Genomic DNA, 21,642 nt, shown 5'->3' on the forward strand with positions numbered 1-21,642 from the left:
AACATACCAGTAGCATTGCCAATGTATATTTCGAAAAAAAAATGAAACATAATTATTGGATTGGCTTGCCTAAAGTCCGTATATCAATCCAATTATTTTTATAAATATTGTAGATTTAGTTTTACAAATACTTTAGTTTAAATTATAAATGTTGCTATAACCATTTTTATTTTAGCATCTATTCAAATTATCTAAATCAATTTGTTTTATGTTTTGTTGCTAAAACATAATTTATAATAAGGTATGAATAATTTTGTCGCATACCGTAGACTAATTTCCTCAAAGCGAAATCTTTCCGTCAAAAGAAACTTTTCCACAAAAATATTTCACACGAAATTACTTGAAGCTATTTTTTCTAATCTAGGTCTAATAATAGCATCTCAAACATATTTTTGGAAAAAAGTTCTTTAAGAGGAAGTAATTTAAACTAATTTTGTTCCAAAAAAATTGTGTAAAGTTAGTCCATTAGGTATGTTTATGTTTAAAAAAAAGTGCAAGTTGTCAAAACTCTAATTGTACATTTAATTTAAACTGTTATAAAATATTTCACAAATATGTATGAGCGCATTCTGTTGGTCTATTTTAATGTCATTATGTTACGTTTATATATAATCCAAGATAACTGTTCAACGCTCAAGTATTGGGCGATGCAAATAATTGAGCCGGTCATTTGCCAAATTGATTAAGTTCATAAAACCAGACGTGAAATTAATTTACATCATTTTTTAAAATTCCCTTTAAAATACAATTTTTTTTTTTCGTTTAAGTGTTGTTAATCCTTTTTATTTGGGAAATTCATTACGGATATATAAAGTTGCTCAAGTGTTTTGACAAATTTAAAAAAAGTGAAAAAATGGAATTTATTGATTTGACTTTTAAGTGACTCGTATAAAAAGCACAAATTTAGTTGATCTATTTTACCGTCATTCCGAAATTTAATATCATTCCATAATGTTTAATCATCAATATAGTTTTACATGATCTTTCCATAACCCCATCTTCTTTGGGGTGTTTAACCATCGTCACTTAGTTGCTTATCCGTTACCCTAACTAGCTTTATAAACTCATTCATTACCGTCCCAGCTTAAAACTTATCATAACCGTTTATTAGCTTTTTGTCAACTTCCTTCATGTGTTCTTTGTTAATAAATACGAATAAAGACTTTGTATTTTATTTGCGCATTTTTAACCTTAAAGCAGAATCTTTTTCAAATTTTTCGATTTTATAATTATCACTAATAAATTTTTAACGATTAACAAATTAAAATACATGAAATTAAAGTTTTAAAGATTAACAAATTAAAATACATGAAATTAAATTTTTAACGATTAACAAATTAAAATACATGAAATTAAAGTTTTAGCGATTAACAAATTAAAATACATGAAATTAAATTTTTAACAATTAACAAATTAAAATACATGAAATTAAATTTTATAAGTTGCTTACTTTCAAAAAAAAAAAAAAAAAATTAACAAAAAAAAAAAAAAAAGAAAATATTTATCAGTTCTTGATAAGAAGAAACAAGATAATATCTATTCTAAAAATGTCAAATTATTTTTACATGAATTAACGCGAAATTGTTTATATTGGGAACTAAAACTTATAAATATTGCAATGTATCCTGAATGTAACTGTTTACGCACTTCCTTCTATTAAATAATGCAGGAAAAGTGTAAGGAGAGGGAGGGGGAAGCGAAGAAGCTCGAGAGAGGGAGAAAGAGGAGAGTAGGGTCAAAGGAAATGGTGAGAAGTTAGGATATTTCAAAAATAAAATTTTTACCAACAGCCGGCAAAGTTGCTTTAGACGATTTGTTGTTGTTGCTGGTACTCAAGAAAATGTCCAAACAAAATTTCATTTTAAAGAAACTTAAAACAAAGCTATCAGAAGAGCAAACAGGATTAAAAAGGAGATAGTTACACATTAAAATCTTAAAAAATCAAGTTAAAAAAGTTTTTGATATACGGGAGAAGCCAAAAAGTTTATGCTAAAAACTACAATCATTTATTTTATAAAAATTGTAGCGTTTATAAGAAATAAATATTTACTCTGTAATTCCTACTTTAATATGATTATAATATAATTTTTACAATAACATTATTTTCTCTTTAAAAAAACTGTCTAATGAACCTTAGAAGCTTTCACCTTCAGCAGAAACTCGTTCGTTTTTCTCATCGTATCATCAAAAGAATTAATTCTTTTTAGGTACAGTTTATGTCGTTCGATTCCAGACTGAGATCGAAGGTTTTTATTCAGCAACTCGCTGTTTCTTTGAAAACTGTCGCCCTTGTCGGGCATTAAACTGATGCTATTGAAAGTATTGATCGTACTGAGACATTGATTATTTGCGAGAATTTTATTGTTGATGGGTTCGGGAGAAATAATTTCATTGTTTTTGTTATTTTTAACAATATTTTTTTCAATATCTTTTTTGTTTTCTACAACGACATCGAACGGCATCATTGAGCTTTTCTTCTCGCGGTGGATTTCATTGTTACAGTAGCGGGTTACTTTTGATTGATCTGCTAACGGATGATGCGCTTGCAATATATTGATCCCAGAACTCCTTCTTCTCGATTGCATTAAGCGGCAATTGTTAAGTTCTCGACCTGCGCTGCCGCTAGTAGCAAGTTGCTAAAATAAATAAATACATATATATATATATATATATATATATATATATATATATATATATATATATATATATATATATATATATATATATGTATATATATATATATATGTATATATATATATATATATATATATATATATACATATATATATATATATATATATATATATATATATATATATATATATATATATATATATATATATATATATATATATAGTTTATATATATATATAGTTTATATATATATATAAGTTCAAAAAATAATTTTTTTCATTAATTCATTAATCCAAAAGATAATTATTCTACCAGATACCTTGGCGATGATCGAACTGTAAAGTCTTAAGTTAGCGGTGTAGATATCTTTGTATTCTTTAGTTTCTGTAATGTCACACAACTTATTGGAATTTACACTATAAGAATTTATTGGTTGGACTTCCGAAAGCTTGGTGCCGAACGAAGATGTTCGTTTGATTTCTTTAAACTTGCTGCTTGAATTGAACTCATTTACGAAGCTCATTGAAAGTGTTTTAGTTCTTTTTAAGGTAAGAAGGTCTCTGCTTTTTTGAAATATCGTTAGTCTGATTTGTCCCTTGGTGTTAGGTTGTGTCAGTGATGGCTGTAAATTCATTTTCTTAGAGTCGAGTTCACCAACTAAGTTTTCTTTTAAGTCTAAAGTCCTACATTCATCATTTAAATAAGTTTTAATATTACTCCTCTTTTCGTTAAGTTCCATTTTTAACACTACGATCGTAATACTCTTCGAATTCTTTTATTTTAAAACTAACGTTTTTTGCAAGACCAGAGAAAAAATACACATCGAAATCAAACTTACCACAAGAACAAGCGGTAACAATACTGTAAAACATTTATAGAGCATGCTGGAATTTTAATTACCTAGATTATTTGTGGGAAACAAAAAAATTCTTTTATTCTGTATTACTCGGTTTCTTAAACGTCAACGGTTTGATTGTTTCAAAATACCCTCGATGAAAAAAACTAACGTAATTGAAAAAACATTTCCAAAAAGATTGAAAAACTGTTTGAGAATTTAACAAGTAGGTACAAAGTATCATTAGTGACTTTGTCTGATTGAGTTTCCTACTTTTCTCTTAAGAATAATTTTAATAACGGACGGAATTAGGTTATCCGATTCATTTAAAGCCGCTGTTAAAGTTTGCAGTTAGATTTAAGTTACGTCGTTGACTAATCACTCTTAACTTACGCGTATTCGGTTTGGCATTTCGTATTCGAATTTCATTAAATTGATTGACAATTGCAAGAAAATGTTTTCAAAACATGTAAACATATTTCACGTTTTGTAAAACTAAAAAGTAATTAAGCATTAGAATTTTATTAAGAAAAGTGAAACCAAAAAAAAAAAATAAATAAACGAACTCGACCAAAATCTCTGAAATAGAATAAATATTCTATTTCGGAGATTTTGACTGGGATTGGTCAAGCTGATTCTGTTGTTAATTAATAAATAACTTTTTAATCGCGTTGAAAACAGAAACTATCAAAGTTTAAAAATTGGGAACTGTTTACTGCACATTTGAAAGTTGTATTTTATAATGATTACAACTTTGAAAGATCTTTAAAAAAAAACAACTTTTAATATAGTGCTTTAATAATAACAAAGTAATTGTCAAGTGTTTTGTCACAAGACACACGACGCAATTACCTAACAGACCACCAAATCAAGTCTGATAAATATTTTTTATTATGTTTCATAATGGAACATTTTAATTTGATTATAAGTTTTTCAAGCCTTTCAATGCTTGAAACACAAATATCTTGATTAATTCCCCTGTTGCATTTAAATTTAAAATTAGCGGAGTTTTATTACTTGAATCATTTGCCTGTTATATTTTTCATTGATTTTAGCTGTTTTTGTTTTATTTAAATAAAAAAAGAATTTTCATGAAAAAAGTAGATCGTTAAATCAATCATTAAATCAATCAATTGATCAATTAAGAAAAGTAATTTTAAAACCGCATTCTGCAACTGCTATCTGATTTAAGTTTTTGGTTTTTATTTTTGCGGTACCCGAAATATCCTTAATCCGAAATATCTTCAGTTTCCCGATTCTGACATTTCCTTTCTTTTTCAGTTTTAGTTTTAAGTATAGTATACCAGCATGCACCTCATTTGACATAAAAATTAAAGTAGTAAATATCTTTTTTTTGCTTTGTAATCTTTGCGTTGAGAAGTTATGTTTTCTTTTTGACCATTTTGTAATAATCTCAATTTTCTTTTGTTTTATAAAAATGACAAATGCGTTTTAATAATGGCAATATCATTCGTAACCTATAATTGCATTTAATATATCGGATATCAGTAATTTGTATAGTCGAGTCCCACTATACTAATTCTAAGTATAAAAAAACTTGTGTTTCCTACAGTCAAAGTTATAAAAGAATTTATGTATCTATTGCATTTTTCAAACTAATATATATTGTCGGAAAATTTTTGACTTTATAAATCTTTGACTTAAGAGTTAGATAAAAAGATTACCGCTGAAACTTTTGTTATTGAATTTTTGAACTTTTACGTCGAAATGTCGTCCCTGACGGAATGCTTTTCTCCGTGGGAAAAATTGAACATTTTTTAAGGAGGTTGTATGATGGGACAGTACACGTAATTAATCGACGAGATTTAAAAGACTGCATCGATGGCTCTCTCTAAGTGACAGTGCGTGACACGCTAAACATAGAGAAAAATGTGGGGGCCGATACAAATATCCAAAATTTTTTACAAATTAGCAGCGGATGATTTCACAAAAATGATTCATAAAGTCAGTTTTCATCTATGATTCTTTATTTAGTATGGTCCAAAACTGGCGAAAAAAGTTGTATTTTTGACATTGTAATGCCTATGTGATCTAAATCTTAAAAGGATCTTAAATGTTAAAAGGTTGGAACTTTTATTTGCTCTCGCAATTTTCAAGTTCATGGTCCTAACTTACCATGCTACTTTTCATCCATATTGGTTTCCGGGGTGTCTTTTCTTTTCTCTTCTTCACGTCTGAACTTTCATCTTCTTGCTCAACACTTTGGCCTTCCTCCTGATCTTAATTTTCTGACAGCTCAATATCTGACCCTCTTTCCTTTTATAATAATATTCTCAATAGAATCTTTTCTCTCGATGAAGCTTTTTTTTTTACAAGGTTAAAACTGTTTTATTTTTTTAAAAATTACACCAACGAAAACGGTTAAGATTTTTATACTGATGAGAAAATGTAATTTTGAGCAACATTGATGATTTTGACAGAGTTTTAATTACTTACCTCCCCTGCTACCATAAAATGAGAATAGGTAGGGGGGGGGGGGAGTTCTTCCATTTTGTCACACAAACATAAATGTGACAAAGTAAAAAAACCCAGAATGTCCTCCCTAGAGCACAGTGGGCCAAACTTAGGTAGTAAATTTTTTCAGTAGAAGATAGTTTTGTGAACAAGGAGTACACTGACGGGTCTGCTATTCCAAAAATTTCTTTTTAAAGTAAAAATCAAAATGCAGTTTGATGGTTATTGTTTTGGAACTAAGTTTGGAGGAAAGAAGTTTTTGCAATAAGCACTTACAGAAGTATGCAATGGCAAATGGCCATTCTGTGCGACTTGCGGGTGTTTTAGAATAAATTCGACAATGATTGATTTAATTCTCCATGGTACACTGGTGCAACGCCACTGGTAGAACGCCAATATTCTGGTGGAAAATATTTGATTATTGAGAAAAAAAACTCTTAATTTAAATATGGAAAAGTTTATTAAATAATGACAATAAAATAAGCGTTTAAAGTCTTTCAAAGTTGGTGCTTGCTCTGTCAAAATCTGTTAAAATAACTTTGTGGTATATCAGTCTGTAGGGTTTAGATGAAATAGCTGACACAATACTTTATCTAAAAGAACTAGGAGGCTAGACCAATGTAACCTCCTAGTATAATTTACATCAGTGCAGCCTTCATAATCCACCAGCTTTTGAGTACTTCAATTAAAGAACTTAGCAGAGGAGGAAAATAACCAAAACTCCACTGATCTCAAAATCTAATCACTGGTCTGGATAGCTTAAATTTACTCAGGGTGCTACTTGCCTTTAAGCATTGCTTAAAGTTTCAAAGAATTCCAGACAAGTTGTCTACCCGGTTGCCAACTATTTGGACCCTTGTTACAAATCTGAGTGAAAAATCATTTAAAAATCACCGATCTCAAAATATAATCTCAAAATATAATCTCAAAATATAACTGGATAGCGTATATGCCAAATTTTTTGAAGCCAGTTTTGGCCTCTGAAGATGGCGGCGGAATTTACGAACGATTTTTAGAATATTAAGAAACTGATGATAATGAAGGTTTATATCTTAAGTTCAAATGTTGATAAATATATAAGTTTAAAATAAAAATCTATTTTTTTGTTTAACATAATAATTTTTTCATAAAAGATAATGGAATATTACAAATTTACGTAAATTTTAGATATTATTATATTTTTCTAATAACTTGCTGTATATTTACTTTTCTGTTTTTCGTTTTTCAGAATAAAGATGATAAAATAAAATACAAATTTTCAGTAAAGCTAAGCATAAATTTTAATTTTAGTTTGTTTAAATTTAGTTTTTTTAATAGTTGTAAAGAAAGAGTATTTGCATAAGTTGTCATTTTAGACAATGGAAACAAATTATTAGCTCTATATTGTTATAACCGCAACCTGCAACGTTGCCAGCTGGTAACAGTAATTTATTAATTGCTAGTGCAGAAATCCCAAATCTCAAATCATTACCAATTGTTATATAACTTATGTACCTTTAGTTATTAACTATCCAATTCTGTGTGCTAGATGGTTAACAATACAACTTCATAGTAGGCAGCTGCATGGTAGGCAGCTGCATGGTAGGCAGCTGCATGGTAGGCAGCTGCATGGTAGGCAGCTGCATGGTAGGCAGCTGCATGGTAGGCAGCTGCATGGTAGGCAGCTGCATGGTAGGCAGCTGCATGGTAGGCAGCTGCATGGTAGGCAGCTGCATGGTAGGCAGCTGAGTTTCTTTTTAAGGTAAAATATTTTGGAAACTTAGCATCGTGATAAAATGATTTACTTTCTGTATAACTGTAGCCATAATGTATAACAGTTAGTATAATAGTATCCCAGCAAGCACACAACGTTGAAACAACGTTATTTCAACGTCGATCAACGTTATTTCAACGTTGATCAACGTTATTTCAACGTCGATCAACGGTATTTCAACGTCGATCAACGGTATTTCAACGTCGATCAACGGTATTTCAACGTCAATCAACGTTATTTCAACGTCGATCAACGTTATTTCAACGTCGATCAACGTTATTTCAACGTCGATCAACGTTATTTCAACGTCGATCAACGTTATTTCAACGTCGATCAACGTTATTTCAACGTCGATCAACGTTATTTCAACGTCGATCAACGTTATTTCAACGTCGATCAACGTTATTTCAACGTCGATCAACGTTATTTCAACGTTGTTTCAACGTTGTATGCTTGCTGGGATACAATATAGGTAAAAAAAAAGTATATTAGATGATGTAATATATTATGAAAATATTTTTAAAGACGTTTTTTATGCAATCAAAACAATATTGTTGTTATCATTGTTTTATTAATATTATTACTGTTATTATTGTTTTCATATTTTAAACTCGGAGTAATTATTTCCAAACGTTAAGGGATAGTTATTAACATTCAAACTTGTAAACTTATATTTATTATACATTTTTTTTGGCAACATACATAATGTATATATTATCTAAAAGTTCCCTTAAAGCTTTTTTTTGATGACATATACATTAATGTATGTTACCAAAAATATGTATGATGCATATAAGTTTACATATGACTTATTATTGAAAAGCCGTTTTGAATAACAAGTCAAAAAACATTAACTCAGTTCATGAGAGCTGGAATATTGCAAAGAATAATATGTAAATAAAATAATATAAATTATTTAAAAAAATAAATTTTTTATATTTATTATTCTTATTAAATAATATACCTATTAATTATTTACATTTATGCATTTAATAATCCTTGAAAGAACCTCTGAGTTGTGTATACTCAGTGAGTATACACAACTGAGTATTACACACTCAGCTAATAATTCATGCAGTATGCTCATATCTGGTATCTTGTAACAAAAAAAGAAAATAAAAAATTCATCAAAATTTTAGATCAATATACCATTTTCGCTTTCCATGCAGTAATGTTATCAACCGCCTAACAAACTGGATTGGGTAATTAAGTACTATAAGATACATAAATTATACATAAATATTAATCATAAAGTGCACTTAAAAATTTATACTGAATGTTTTTGAAATTTAATTTTTAAATAATTTTTGTCTTTGTCGAATTTTTTTTTAAAATCATTTCCTTTCTTTCAACTATTTGTATATTTCTTTTATATATTTATATATAAATAAATAACATTTTATTATAATATTAAAATATATTTATAGATAAATAAATAATTTCTATGATTGTCTAATTTTTTTAAAATCATTTCCTTTCTTCAACTATTTGTAAATTTATTCTATAGTCCAGTTTTTATTTCATAAATATCTCTGTTTAATTATTTTCTTTCGTATTTCTTTAATGCCTTATAAATTGTACATCGGTCACCGCTAAGAGCGAATAAAAAAAGACGAAAAAAAAGAGCATTTTTCCAAGCTTACTGGTTGTGCAAAAAAGCAACATTTTTTTCAAAGATTTTCAAAGGTTGCTTTTCAAAATGTATTTTTGTACGCAAATATCTGTTTGTCTAAAGAAAACCACTTCCAAGGAAGTTCATGGTGATTGAATGAAGTTGTATTTTTGTGAAAAGATTGCTGTGACGATGTCCATCAAAGATTTCATATTAATTTGGGAGAACAAAATAATATCCGGTGATCCTTTCTTTTGAGACAATCGAATTGTTTAGCTTCCGCTCGAAAAGATAATCGTTTATAAAATTCAATTGGTTGATTCGCTTCTCAAAGTCTTAGTTCGAATTTTATTGATTACTCCAAATTCTGTTGCTTCTGTTGAACGGAGTTTCTCAAAATTGATATCAATAATTATTCTGAAATGGTCCATAATCTTTCAAATATTTTGGTTCGTAAAATTTTTTTAATTTGATTAGATCCACTTTTAAATTTATAAGTTACTGCATAAATCTATAATATTTGATGCAATCATCATTTCAAAAAATCAAATTATTATAAGAGTTTTTTTTTAATAATAACTATCAATTATTACAATTTAATTTTTTATTTTACAAGTTTCAGAAATATCAAGATGGTTTTTAAACTTTTTTTCATGGTTTTTTTTACATTTTTTCTTATGGTTTTTTTATTTTTTTTCTTAAGGTTTTTTGTATAACCTTTTTCTGAACTTGAACCAACGAAGAAATTCTGGTTATCTATCTAATGTCACAGCTTAAATCGTTAAACAGAACAATTTGTCGGTGTGTGGAGCTTTTCAAAAAATTTGATCGGAGAAGCCTGTTTTCTATTATAGCGTGACTCCAACGTTGTAGCCAACCATCGAGAAACAGACATCATATCACTGATCTAATAGTTTTGCCACATAAGCTGCATAAATCATAAAAGTAGCCATTTTTATCTGAAGAAATCATTTGCTTCAGAGGCAAGATTTTGAACGTACTATAAAAACATTACCGGAGTTTTCTACAAAACATACCACCAATAACATCTGTTTTGTTCCTGCAGTCTGGGTCTAGTTATCTTGGTCTTCAATTCTAATACTCTTATATTTACAAAAAAGTAAAATAATATTTTGCTACAAAGATTGGGATGAATAAAGTCGACAAAAGCATTTATTTTTTTCTCTGCAATCTAATAATGAATAGAGCTGAAATAATAAAAATGTTTTCAGATCAATTCCTCTTGAAAAATGTTTTCAAAATGTCTCCTTGTTTACCAAATCTTTATTAATAATTATCTTTAACAATATTTAATAAAAATATATTACGCGTTTACACACATTAATTTTACTTTAAAAAATACTTCCGAAATAAAGTTCTTATAAAAGTAGTTTTTTATAGTTTTTCTTTTTCTGAAGCTGACAAAGTTGAACATCTTCCTGATGAAAAACTATTTTTCGTTTAAACTTTTCTTTATCATTAAACCAGTCATTGATTGAATTGTGAACGTATTGAAACGGACCATAGCTTATGAAGGGTGGACTCGGTAAGTTTGATCCTCCAGAGTAAATTGCGCAGCTCTTAAAGGGGCAAGGGTTTTGTTTCCAGGCGTATCTAAGCCCATAAACAGCACCAGCGTTTGCAACAAGAAGAACTTTGTTGTTGGTTGCGTAGGAAACTTGAGCTTCTATCCAACTACCATTGCTCTGTTGCACCTATTACAAAAATGTTTTTCTTTTTTTAATGCTACAAAAAAAAATTTACAAAAAAAATAATTAAATTAATAAGAAAAATACCTTTTTTAAAAAAGGCAGCTTTGAATTCCAAAAAGAAAAATTGCAGAGAATTCAAAAGAAACTTTCATTTTACATATTTTAGAAGTATTTTATAACAAAGCATCTTTGGTCAAACGACATTCTTCTCTGGACCCAAAGTTTTTAAGAAAAAGATGGATATCAATTTAAGATTTAAACATGAAAGTTTTTAAAATTTTTAAAAATCATAAAAACCTTTCCAATGTTTATGGTTAGAATTAACTATAATTGCATCTAATAAACTAGCTTTTAAATGCTTCCTAAAAATAATTACACGAACAATAATAAAAACAAACCTCAAACCCATCCAAATTGACAATTTCAATGCCTTGAGCTGGAACTGATTCCGCTTTGTAATAAACTATGATGTTTTGCGGTCCTTTCATTGACAGACAAACCAATGCTTTGTCAAAGATCGGTCCAGTCCAGTATACACTTTCGTTGAAAATAACTGCGCGTGCACCTAACACCAATCTCTCGGCCATATCAGCTTTGTCTCGTGGATGAATACTACCGTACGGAGATTTGTCGTCAGCCAGATCCATGGCAACTGCCATAAAAACATTCTCTTGTTGCTTATTAGGCACATAACCATATCCTGCAGTTTGAAGCCATCGAATTGTGGGAAATCCAGGAATATTAACGTCGGATAGCGAAGCGAGCTAAAATGTTGCCATACAGCTTATTAAAATTATTATAACTATTATGTTTAGGAATTAAATTTTTGTTACTTTTTCAATTCTTACTTGCTTAGGTTTCTTAAGTTAAACATTACTTACACACTCTGGTCTTTTCTTTACGTTCTATTTCGCTGTTGTTATTTTCATTTTTATATTTATAGTTTATATATTGCTTACTGGTTTGGTAAAGTTATTGATAGAATTTTATTTCGTTTTTATCTGATTGTCATGATTTTCTCGTTTTTATCTGATTGTCTTGTTTTTTATCTGATTTTTATTTGATTGTTTTGTTTTATCTCTCATTTTTATCTGTTTGTTTTGTTTATCTCGTGTTTATCTGATTTTCTTGTTTATCTCGTTTTTATCTGATTGTCTCGTTGTAACCAATATTTGTTTCTTAAGTTAAACTTGTTTATGAAAATAAAAAGCAAAAAATCTAGTGGAAATTTGGTGAAAAACGAACCTGAACAAAGCCAAAGGGAAACTTTGCATCTGTTTGTCCACCTGTTCCGCTTCTCCACTCTTTTCTCCAACCATTAATCATGGCGGGAAACGTACAGTTGTACCCATCCGGCTTGTGAGCGTTTTGTTCTCCTTGGTACCATATAGTTCCATAAATTGTAGTGTTGAGAAACGGGAAAATCATAGCGTTCCATAACACGTTGTCATGGTTGAATGATGCGGGTTCACTAAATTTACATAGAATTAACAAAATAGTTTAAAGTTAATGAGAATAAATCATTTTAATTTTTTAAAGAAGTTTATAATGAAGCTTAAAATTTACCTGGAGGTCGCATTACAAACCCTGAGAGTTTCAGGAGATGACCAAGATTCAATACAGCTTCCTCCGTAATTAGACGATATTAATCCAATTGGTACTTTATAGAGATCGTATAATTTTCGTCCATACATCCAGCAAACAGCAGAAAATGGACCAACGGTTGCTATTATTACAGTAAAATACAAATGCTTAAAAAAAGGCTTCGCAATCTTCTTACCATTCTTGTTATTAATATAAAATGAGGGAGTTCTTGATGGAAGGTTTTTTAGTTACCCCATTTTACCCCAAAATTTAGTTACCTCAAACGCAAGAAAAATTTTGAAGACTTTTTTTAATGTTGCGCAAGAAAAATTTTGAGGACTTTTTTTAATAATTTTTTTTTCAATAAATTTAAGTTTTGATTTTAAAAATAAAAGTAACGTAAGATTTTAAAAGTTGATTTTAAAAACTGTAAGTAATAAATAACTTTTTAAAGTTTATAAAAACCCCCTCAATGTTTTTTGATATTGCACTTTTTTTAAAGTTTATAAAAACCCCCTCAGTGAAAAGCAGATATTGCGATATATATAGTTAAAAGCAGATATTGACCGCAATATCTACTTTTAACTATATATATCGCAATATCTGCTTTTGACTCGAGATTCACAATTTCTTAACGGGCGAATATTTGTAAAATAAAATATCAATTAAACGATTTATGAAGATAAATTATGAATAATGACTTGTGAATGATATTATAATATCGATGGTATTACAATATTTATTCGTAAAGGTTCCTTACTTTTATAACCCAAAAAGAATTTCAACTCGGCAAAAACAAAAATTTTTTATTAGGGAAGAGAACATCGTAACTAGAGTTACGGCGTGTTATTCTAAGTAAGAGACGTTACCTGCGGATGGTAAGGTCCATTGTTGTTCAATGTTGGCTGTTGAAATTTCTCTAATAGGAACGCTTGAATAGTATCTTGCCGAGGTAAAAAAACGAATGTTTGTGTAGGTTGAAGCAATTTTCTTCTCATCCTCAGATGTGGATGCCTGAAAGAGTTTTTTATTATAACTAAACTGATACAATTAATAAACTCTTTAGAGAGGAATTCTTCGATTCTTGAAGGATTACCTGATTTACTGCAAACTGCATGTTACTCTGTCCACCACAAAGCCAGACATTTCCGAATAAAACATCATTAATCTGAATGGTCACTAATCTATTGCCAACAATCGAAGTACCCTCTATTGAAACTGGCTCGCCAGGTTCTTGTTTGTCTAATACGACACTCCAAACGTTATCTCCACTTGCGTCTAAACGAAAAGTAGTTAGTCAAAGCCAAGCAGCAGATATGTAATAACATTCTAAATGACACTTTACAAGTTTGCAAATAATAAACATAAACAAAACTTAAATTAAAAAGGAAAGATGCAATTGAGGATCAGCAAGCTACTGCTGAATTTTAAATCTTTTGAATATTTCATTATTTCATGTGAGAAAAATTATATATATAATATTTTCTGATCTACTTTTTCGAACAACCGTGATGTAGCGTGTTCCTTTGACTTCTATGATGACATCTCTGCCTTCTTCTCCAAATCCCCAAACAACAGCATTATAGGGACTTTTTTGTAACACCATATGATCAGCATAATGGTTTGCAAATCGAAAAACTGACAATCCGTAGCTTCTTTCACAAAGTAAAACCAATACAAAAAAAAATGTCAGCATTTTTATCGACGTTGCAGCTTCTTTATTCTAATTTTATTTGTTGCACAGCAAATATATCGCAGTATTTACTGTCGGAAGTGACTCAAGTTATGAGATTTGCATAAAGAAAAACATTAACGCGTTTCTCGCTATCGTGAGATGTTTCTTTAACACAACAATTCACACTTTTGCTAAAAACACAATGTTTTTTAGCAAGAGTATTTGGGTATGCTAATTTTATATTGTGTTTTTTTTATCCCAACGAGTTTTATTTTGATGAACAATTTTTTTTCATGAAAAGTTTTAAAACGCATTTAAAACCCGTGCGGAGTTTAATTGCGTTTTTGTTTCATTTTATTATAAAATAAAACAGAGAAACAGTTTTGATAATTAAGAAAAGCGTTATTTTTATCTGTCAAAAGAATTTACCGAATACTTATATAGAGTTTACCGAACATTCATATGAAATTATGAATAACAATGAGATTTTATATACTGAACGTTTGTGACAAAATTTAATAAATTTTTATTTGCGTTAGTGGACACCAAAATTATGACTTAACTAAAAATTTGAGCCGCAAAATCAAAGCCGTTCTAAGTTTTATTAAATTGTTGTTTCGCTTTTTAATAAATACTGAGCTTTTGTTTTGAAACGCGTTATAATCTTTTGATAAATTCACTTAAAATGGTATCAGTGAAAAAAAAAAACCTTCAAAGGTATGAAGACATCAAAATAAAAATTTTCTGCTGTTAAATCGATCAAATATGTTTTTTCTCGTGAGGTGTTTTTTTTATGTATTAACTGAGAAATCCTGTCGAAATTCCCTTGAAAATAATTATAGATTCTCATCAACTAATTACCTTTATCAACATTTTTTTATATTTCAAACTTACTTTTAAAAAGATGGGTTCAAACAGTCATCAACCGATCGTTCGCATAACACGGTTATCATGGATCATGATAATACCAACCTAGCCCACGTCAGGAGCGGTTAAATCCTGATATGCGGATGACAAAAGTAATACTTCAAAACAATGTTTTGAAAACACACCGTGTATATCTTTTTAAATGGATAATTTACGGTTGTCTACAATAACTGACAATGAAAAATGAAGACTTCTCTGTTTTCTTGTGGATATGACAATTGTAAAAGTACTTTCACACGTCGATATGATTTAAAAAGACACATGATCAAGCTCCATGGAGTCAGCGATGTTAGTCACAGTGGAAATTGTTTATGTATTCAATGTGGACATCGGTTCCATAAAATCAAAGATTTGCGAAAACACCTCAATCAAAGTCATAATATTGAATTCAGAATCGAGTTACTCAATTTTGATAATAAAGCAAGTAAGTCTGCTAATTGTGGCTAAAAATATTAGTTGAAAAATGTCAAATGCTATGTTAAATATATAGCATTAATTTGTTTGTATTTTTATTTAAAAGGTTTTGATAGCAAAAATTTAGCAATTTTAGCAAATTTAGCAAACAAAATTCTTTTTTTAATATCTTAATAAAATCGTTTTTATAAAAAATTATATTTTAGGCCAAGCTTCATCTCAGCACGAGTGAGATTTTAACATAGTAATCCAGACAGAGGCACAGAAGGAAATGCTGGAAAAATTTGGGAGTAACGGTTTATGCTGCGACTCAACACATGGAACAACTGGCTATAATTTTCTTTTGATTTCTCTACTGATTATGGATGAGTTTGGTCAAGGTCATCCAATTGCTTGGTGTTTAGCTAACCATGAAAATGAATCATTCATTAAAGTCTTTTTCAAAAAAATAAAAAATGAGGTTGGGACTATACAACCTAAATGGTTTATGACAGACTTAGCTCCACAGTTCTACAATGCTTTTTGTGAAGTCTTTAATCTTCAACCAAAATGGTTATACTGTGCATGGCATGTAGACAAAGCATGGAAAGAAGAATTGCGAAAAAAAATTAAAAATTTTGAAATTGAAACAGTTGTTTACAAAATGCTTAGAACAGTTCTTGAGGAAACAAATGAAATTCTTTTCCAAGATAAATTATCATCCCTCATTAATAGGCTAGAATCCCATGCTACTAGTGAGTTTAAAGCGTATTTTTTAAAATACTGGATTTGTGTGACAAAAAGCTGGGCCTATTGCTACCGCGTTGGTGAAGGTATAAATACAAATATGTTTGTTGAGGCATTCCATAGAACTTTTAAATACAACTATTTAAAAGGAAAGTGTAATAAACGTGTTGACACAGTTCTTGTGAATCTTCTTAAATTTTCAAGAGATAAATTATTTTCTCGCTTGATAAAATTAACTAAAGGTTCTTTGACACAACGTATGCAAAACATTTATGACAGACATTTGAGTAGTAAAAAAATGTCTTATACAGCCATAAATAAGACTTCTGATGAAAATGTTTTCCTAATCAACTCTGAAGATGGGCAAAATAAATATGTTGCAACAAGACTGTCAGACAAGTGCAATACAGTAGGTTGTCGGTTGCAGTGTATAACCTGTTTTGTATGTACACATACTTTCCATTGCAATTGTTCTGACTTTCTCATAAAAAATACTTTGTGTAAACGTGTACATCTGCTTAAGGACTTTTTAGCTGTGAACAATAAAGTTGATGATAAAGCTAAAAATTCAGTTGAACTATAGGATGGATACTCTTATAACAAAATAAATTCAATAAAATGCAACCTAGAGAAATTACACAAAGTTTCAAAATTTGAAGAAACAAAGTCTAAGACAGTGAACTTGCTCCATACCTTGATGCACCGTGTTAACAACTGTAGCAACTTGGATATTGAAGCTTTAAAATACATTGGAAAACAAGTGAGTAATGAACCATATCAATCTTTTTAACAGTTATTAGTTTTACATTAAACACACGCACACACTTACACACACAATTAAATATATTATATATATATATGTATATATGTGTATATATTTACATATATATATATATGTGTGTGTGTGTGTGTGTGTGCGTGTGTGTGTGTAAATATATACACACATACATATATATAAATATATACACACATACATATATGTGTATATATTTACATATATATATGTATATATATATATATATATATATATATATATACACACGCACACACATATATATTGGAATCTATTTTAGATAACAACTACAATAAACACTTTTGATGCAATGTCAAAATATCATTCAGTGAAAGAAATAAAGACATCGTCATTAGTTGCTTCCAACAAAAGAATTAAGCCTCAAACAAATTTTGTTTCAACAAAGAAAAAAAGAAAAGAAAAAACTAATGTGCGTTTTTGTAAACCCACTACTTATGAGAAAGAAAGTATCTTTAGGACCGAAAAGCTGAATAATAATGAAGACAAAAAATCTCTTAGCACTGTTGATGGAGTAACTCACAAAAGCTGTTCCAATAAACTTGCTACAATTGGGATTTCAACTATAAACTTAACGATTCCAAATATAAGTGTAAATATAGCATAAAGATTAGTTAATAATATTCAACAGTTGAATCAATTTAACATCTAGATTTTCTTATTTATTTTACATATGTATTTCTTCCTGACCTCAAAGTTTCTTTATTTCAGATTGCGTTTGTTTGTGTTTTTTTTGTTTGAATAATATAAAAAAATAAAGTAAACAGTTCTATTATAAGACAACCTTGTCCTTGGATTTTTAAACATAGTTTAAACATATTATATAAGGTATAGATATATAAATTAACAGAGTTAATGCCAAAGTGTATCAATTATTGTTCATAATTCATTTCTAAATTTCAAAATACGTTTCTTAAAGATTTAAATCTTTAAAGGTTTAAAGTGCAAATATAAATAGTGTTTTGAAATCAGAAAAAATTGAATTTGTTGTGCAAGACAAAATTCAAAGTTATCCGTTTCACCCTTTGTTCACCCTTTGACGTTTCACAAATATACACCTTTTCAAGATGTAATTGAGAAAATGAAAGTTGTTAATAAGAAATCAAAAAAATGTAATTGAGAACATGATAGTTGTAATTAAAGAAAGTATAAAGAAGACAAAGTTCTTTGTATTTTGAATTTTTTTAGTCCTAATATACATTGTAATTTATGGCTGAAAATAATATAATATCAATAGGATATATAAAGTCATGAAATGAAATGACACAAAATGAAAAAGACATTTGAGGTTTAGGCGGTAACTGGAAAAATGTTATTGGGTGTCAATTAAAATTTTTTTTATTTTTGTGAAAAATTTAATTGAGATTTTAGATGAATAATAAAACACAAATAATTTAACTGAGTCGGTGAATTTTCAAACATGTTGTGTTTCTTGATTGCATATCGCGATTTCTAAATTACATGTTGTATTTCTAAATCACGTCTTACTTTTCTGAATTACAATTTTCAAGTTCTCAATTACATTTTGAAAAGGTGTAGAGCAATTCCATGGTCTCCTTAATTGTGTTTATAATACTAATTATCACATAAACTTCTTTTAAATACAAATTACTTCTTTGATAATAGTAGCAAAAACAAAAAAATTTTAAATTAAATTGAGTATCATTTATAAAATGAATTTACAGAGAAAAATAATTATTTAAAGAACTTTAAGAATTCGAAAATTTTTTAAATTGGAGAAGCGTTTTAACACGATTTAAGTAAACAACCGTAAATTATCCATTTAAAAAGATATACGCGGTGTGTTTTCAAAACATTGTTTTGAAGTATTACTTTTGTCATCCGCATATCAGGATTTAACCGCTCCTGCCCACGTCAAGGTGCCTGTCATGCAAATTTTGAAATCGTTTAATTTTGTCCGCGGAAAATAATTTTATTTGAATGTTAAAAATGCCAACAAAAACACCTGTAGAATGAGAACCACTCAATATAATTAAAATTTAGATTTAAATTTAATAATAAAATTATAAAGTTTAAAATAAAAAATGGCGTTTATGTTGCTTATAGCCACACCAAACTTTGGATAAAACTTTACTTGGATTAGTTTACGGTTACGGATTTATGGCAGTTTTAGTTTAAATTTTGTTAGCTTTTTTGCTGCTTATACCTCAAAACATTACCGATTACTGTGATACTCAGTTACCATTTTCAAAATAAGGGTTACACGAGTGTTCTACTATGTAATATCACCAATTTTTATAATAGTTGTTTAATTGCTACGTGTACCTTTTTCATTTTAAAGACCAAGATATTGATTTGGTATTTAAAACGTGTTTTGAGTTGGCTTACGCATTACGAAAAATCTCAGTATTTCCCAAGGTGTAAACCACTGCCAAAATGCATAAAAAAGCTAATAAATAATCGAAAAGCTTTTCTGAGGATGCCTTCATAGAAAATAAAAGATATTTATTTCTTTTAAAACAAAAAAACTGTGAGAAAACCAAAGATTTTTTATTATTTAATTAGTTATCTAAATTTAAACCAATTATTTAGATAATTGGCTTAAATTTTGATAACTAAGATAACCGCTAAAAAGTTTGGAGAGCATGTCTGAGGAAAATCAATTTTTACAGCTTAGGGTTGTTTTGAAACCAAATTTGTAAAAATTTTTTAAAAATAATTGAAGAGGTACAAAAAAAGAAAATCTCTATCAAAAGTTTTCTAAAAGTGTAACAGTTTTTGAAGGGAGAAATGTTAACGTAGGGCAGAATAGTCCTTTGAAGAGCAGTAAAAATTGTTCGTAGGACGGTTTATAGGAACTGTCATCATCAAATAAGATCTCATCTAAGTTTTCTTTAAGTGTGACAAGTATCATTAATTTAGATAAATATAAGTATGTTAATAATTGCAAGTATGTTAAGTGGATTGTTATCCGATATAAATTTTGGTTAAATTTTGTAAAAGGTAGAGTTTGATTTATTGAAGTTAGATTTAATGAATTAACACAATGCCAAATCAAACAAGGGTTCATGATGAAAATCGAAAGTTTGTGTGCTTGCTCTGTCTGGAAAAATGTTTAAGACAGCTTACTATTTTCCAAACAGATTGAATATGCCAACTGTACAAGACCAAGATCAATATCATTGATTCTCGGGTACCACATGGATTCTGCGAATCATATGGTACCCGAGAATCAATGAGGGGAAAGAAGTTACACTCCCCCCTTTGCTTGATTTCAATTCAATACAAGTGAGACTTGAAGCAAGAAGCACAACGTATTGTTGCCTAATCTACCAATTTGGTTGTAAGAAAATTATTCTCTTGAAGAGAAAACCATAATTGAGAAAGAAGCCTCGGTAAATATTTATACTTAAATGATTTTTACATGCATATATTGAAAGAAAGTCTTGACTATTTAAAAATGAGACTAGATTCTTGGAAATATATTTTTGACAAGTTTCTAATCTCTTTAAAAACGAATAATTTAAAAAATTTACCCAAACTTTCTAAACAAAGTTAAATATAAACATAAAATATTCATGTTTTGGTTTCAGGACAAAGAAGTGCCCAGTCACCATCAAGCACTCAAAAGTTGTCCACTCTAGCTCTTGTAAATGTAGAATTAAATACGGGCCTGTCAAACAACGAATTAAAAAAACTGTTCAGAACTGTAAACCAAACACCAACAGCAAGATGGTAGAACCAAATTTTTACATGAGTTTTGTAAGAGCAGGTCAACACCTATGTGATTTCTTCACCTGCAATGACTTAAAATTCTTTATAGGAAAAGGAGATTCTGGTACAGTTCGGGTTGTTGCTCACTGCAGTTATTTATCAAGTACTGTGAATCATGTTATTCAATTTTGCAAACTTTCTGGTGACTATTTTGTTAAGCTCGGAGTTGATGGTGGCAAAGGTTTTCTCAAGTTTTTTTTAAGCATTTACGATACTACATTATGAGATGAAACCAGCTCACCGTCACAAACACAGCTTCTCACTAAATGGGCTGGCAAAGACACTGGAGTCATGAGACAAAATCTTGTTGCGGTATCAGAAGATTTGCCAGAGATTCACTCCAATATTTAACAAATCTGGTCACTGATTAATGCAAATGGACTTAAACTAACTTTGGCTTGTGATATGAAAGTTGCAAATATAACTTGTGGTCTTCAAACCCATTCAAGTATGCACCCTTGCACATGGTGTGATATCAAATCCAAGTGTCTTGCCGAATCTGAAAACTTGCGAACACTGGGGTCAATCAAATCTAACCTCGAGTCTTTTCAGCAATCTGGCAGGGTTGTTGCTCACGCTTAGCTGTTCGGCAATGTCATTCGAAAGCCAATCATCAGCGGGCCTTATAATGCTCTGATTTTGGAAATCATCCCATCGATGGAATTGAATCTCATCTTAGGAATTATCAATCATCTTTTCAAGTTCCTTAAAACTGCTTGGATAGAAACTGTTAAGTGGCCAGCTGCCTT

General features: G+C 29.3%; 3 protein-coding genes across 3 annotated transcripts; 1 reads left to right on the forward strand and 2 right to left on the reverse strand.

The window, feature by feature from the left end:
* Window positions 1–1,500: 1,500 nt before the first annotated feature.
* LOC145187749 (uncharacterized) lies at window positions 1,501–3,732 on the reverse strand. Its single transcript, XM_090075286.1, has 2 exons — window positions 2,954–3,732; window positions 1,501–2,636 (listed from the first exon to the last, which is right to left on the reverse strand). Exons 1-2 carry the CDS (start codon window positions 3,371–3,373, stop codon window positions 2,124–2,126), a joined length of 933 nt encoding a protein of 310 aa, XP_089931412.1. The 5' UTR covers window positions 3,374–3,732; the 3' UTR covers window positions 1,501–2,123.
* Window positions 3,733–10,464: 6,732 nt separating this feature from the next.
* Window positions 10,465–14,398, reverse strand: LOC149876456 (sialate O-acetylesterase-like). The gene is made up of 7 exons (XM_090075351.1): window positions 14,100–14,398; window positions 13,702–13,883; window positions 13,475–13,619; window positions 12,588–12,747; window positions 12,267–12,492; window positions 11,420–11,785; window positions 10,465–11,024 (listed from the first exon to the last, which is right to left on the reverse strand). Exons 1-7 carry the CDS (start codon window positions 14,299–14,301, stop codon window positions 10,689–10,691), a joined length of 1,617 nt encoding a protein of 538 aa, XP_089931477.1. The 5' UTR covers window positions 14,302–14,398; the 3' UTR covers window positions 10,465–10,688.
* Window positions 14,399–15,347: 949 nt separating this feature from the next.
* On the forward strand, window positions 15,348–17,873 carry LOC149876457 (uncharacterized). Its single transcript, XM_090075352.1, has 3 exons — window positions 15,348–15,631; window positions 15,828–17,107; window positions 17,421–17,873. The coding sequence occupies exon 2, from the start codon at window positions 15,893–15,895 to the stop codon at window positions 16,928–16,930; it is 1,038 nt and encodes a 345-aa protein (XP_089931478.1). The 5' UTR covers window positions 15,348–15,631; window positions 15,828–15,892; the 3' UTR covers window positions 16,931–17,107; window positions 17,421–17,873.
* The last annotated feature ends 3,769 nt before the right edge of the window (window positions 17,874–21,642 follow it).

This window comes from Hydra viridissima, unplaced genomic scaffold (assembly GCF_058129835.1).
Source record: "Hydra viridissima isolate aposymbiotic clone 2 unplaced genomic scaffold, HvirCarnegie_v1 scaffold_20, whole genome shotgun sequence".
Classification (NCBI taxonomy): Eukaryota; Metazoa; Cnidaria; class Hydrozoa; order Anthoathecata; family Hydridae; genus Hydra; species Hydra viridissima.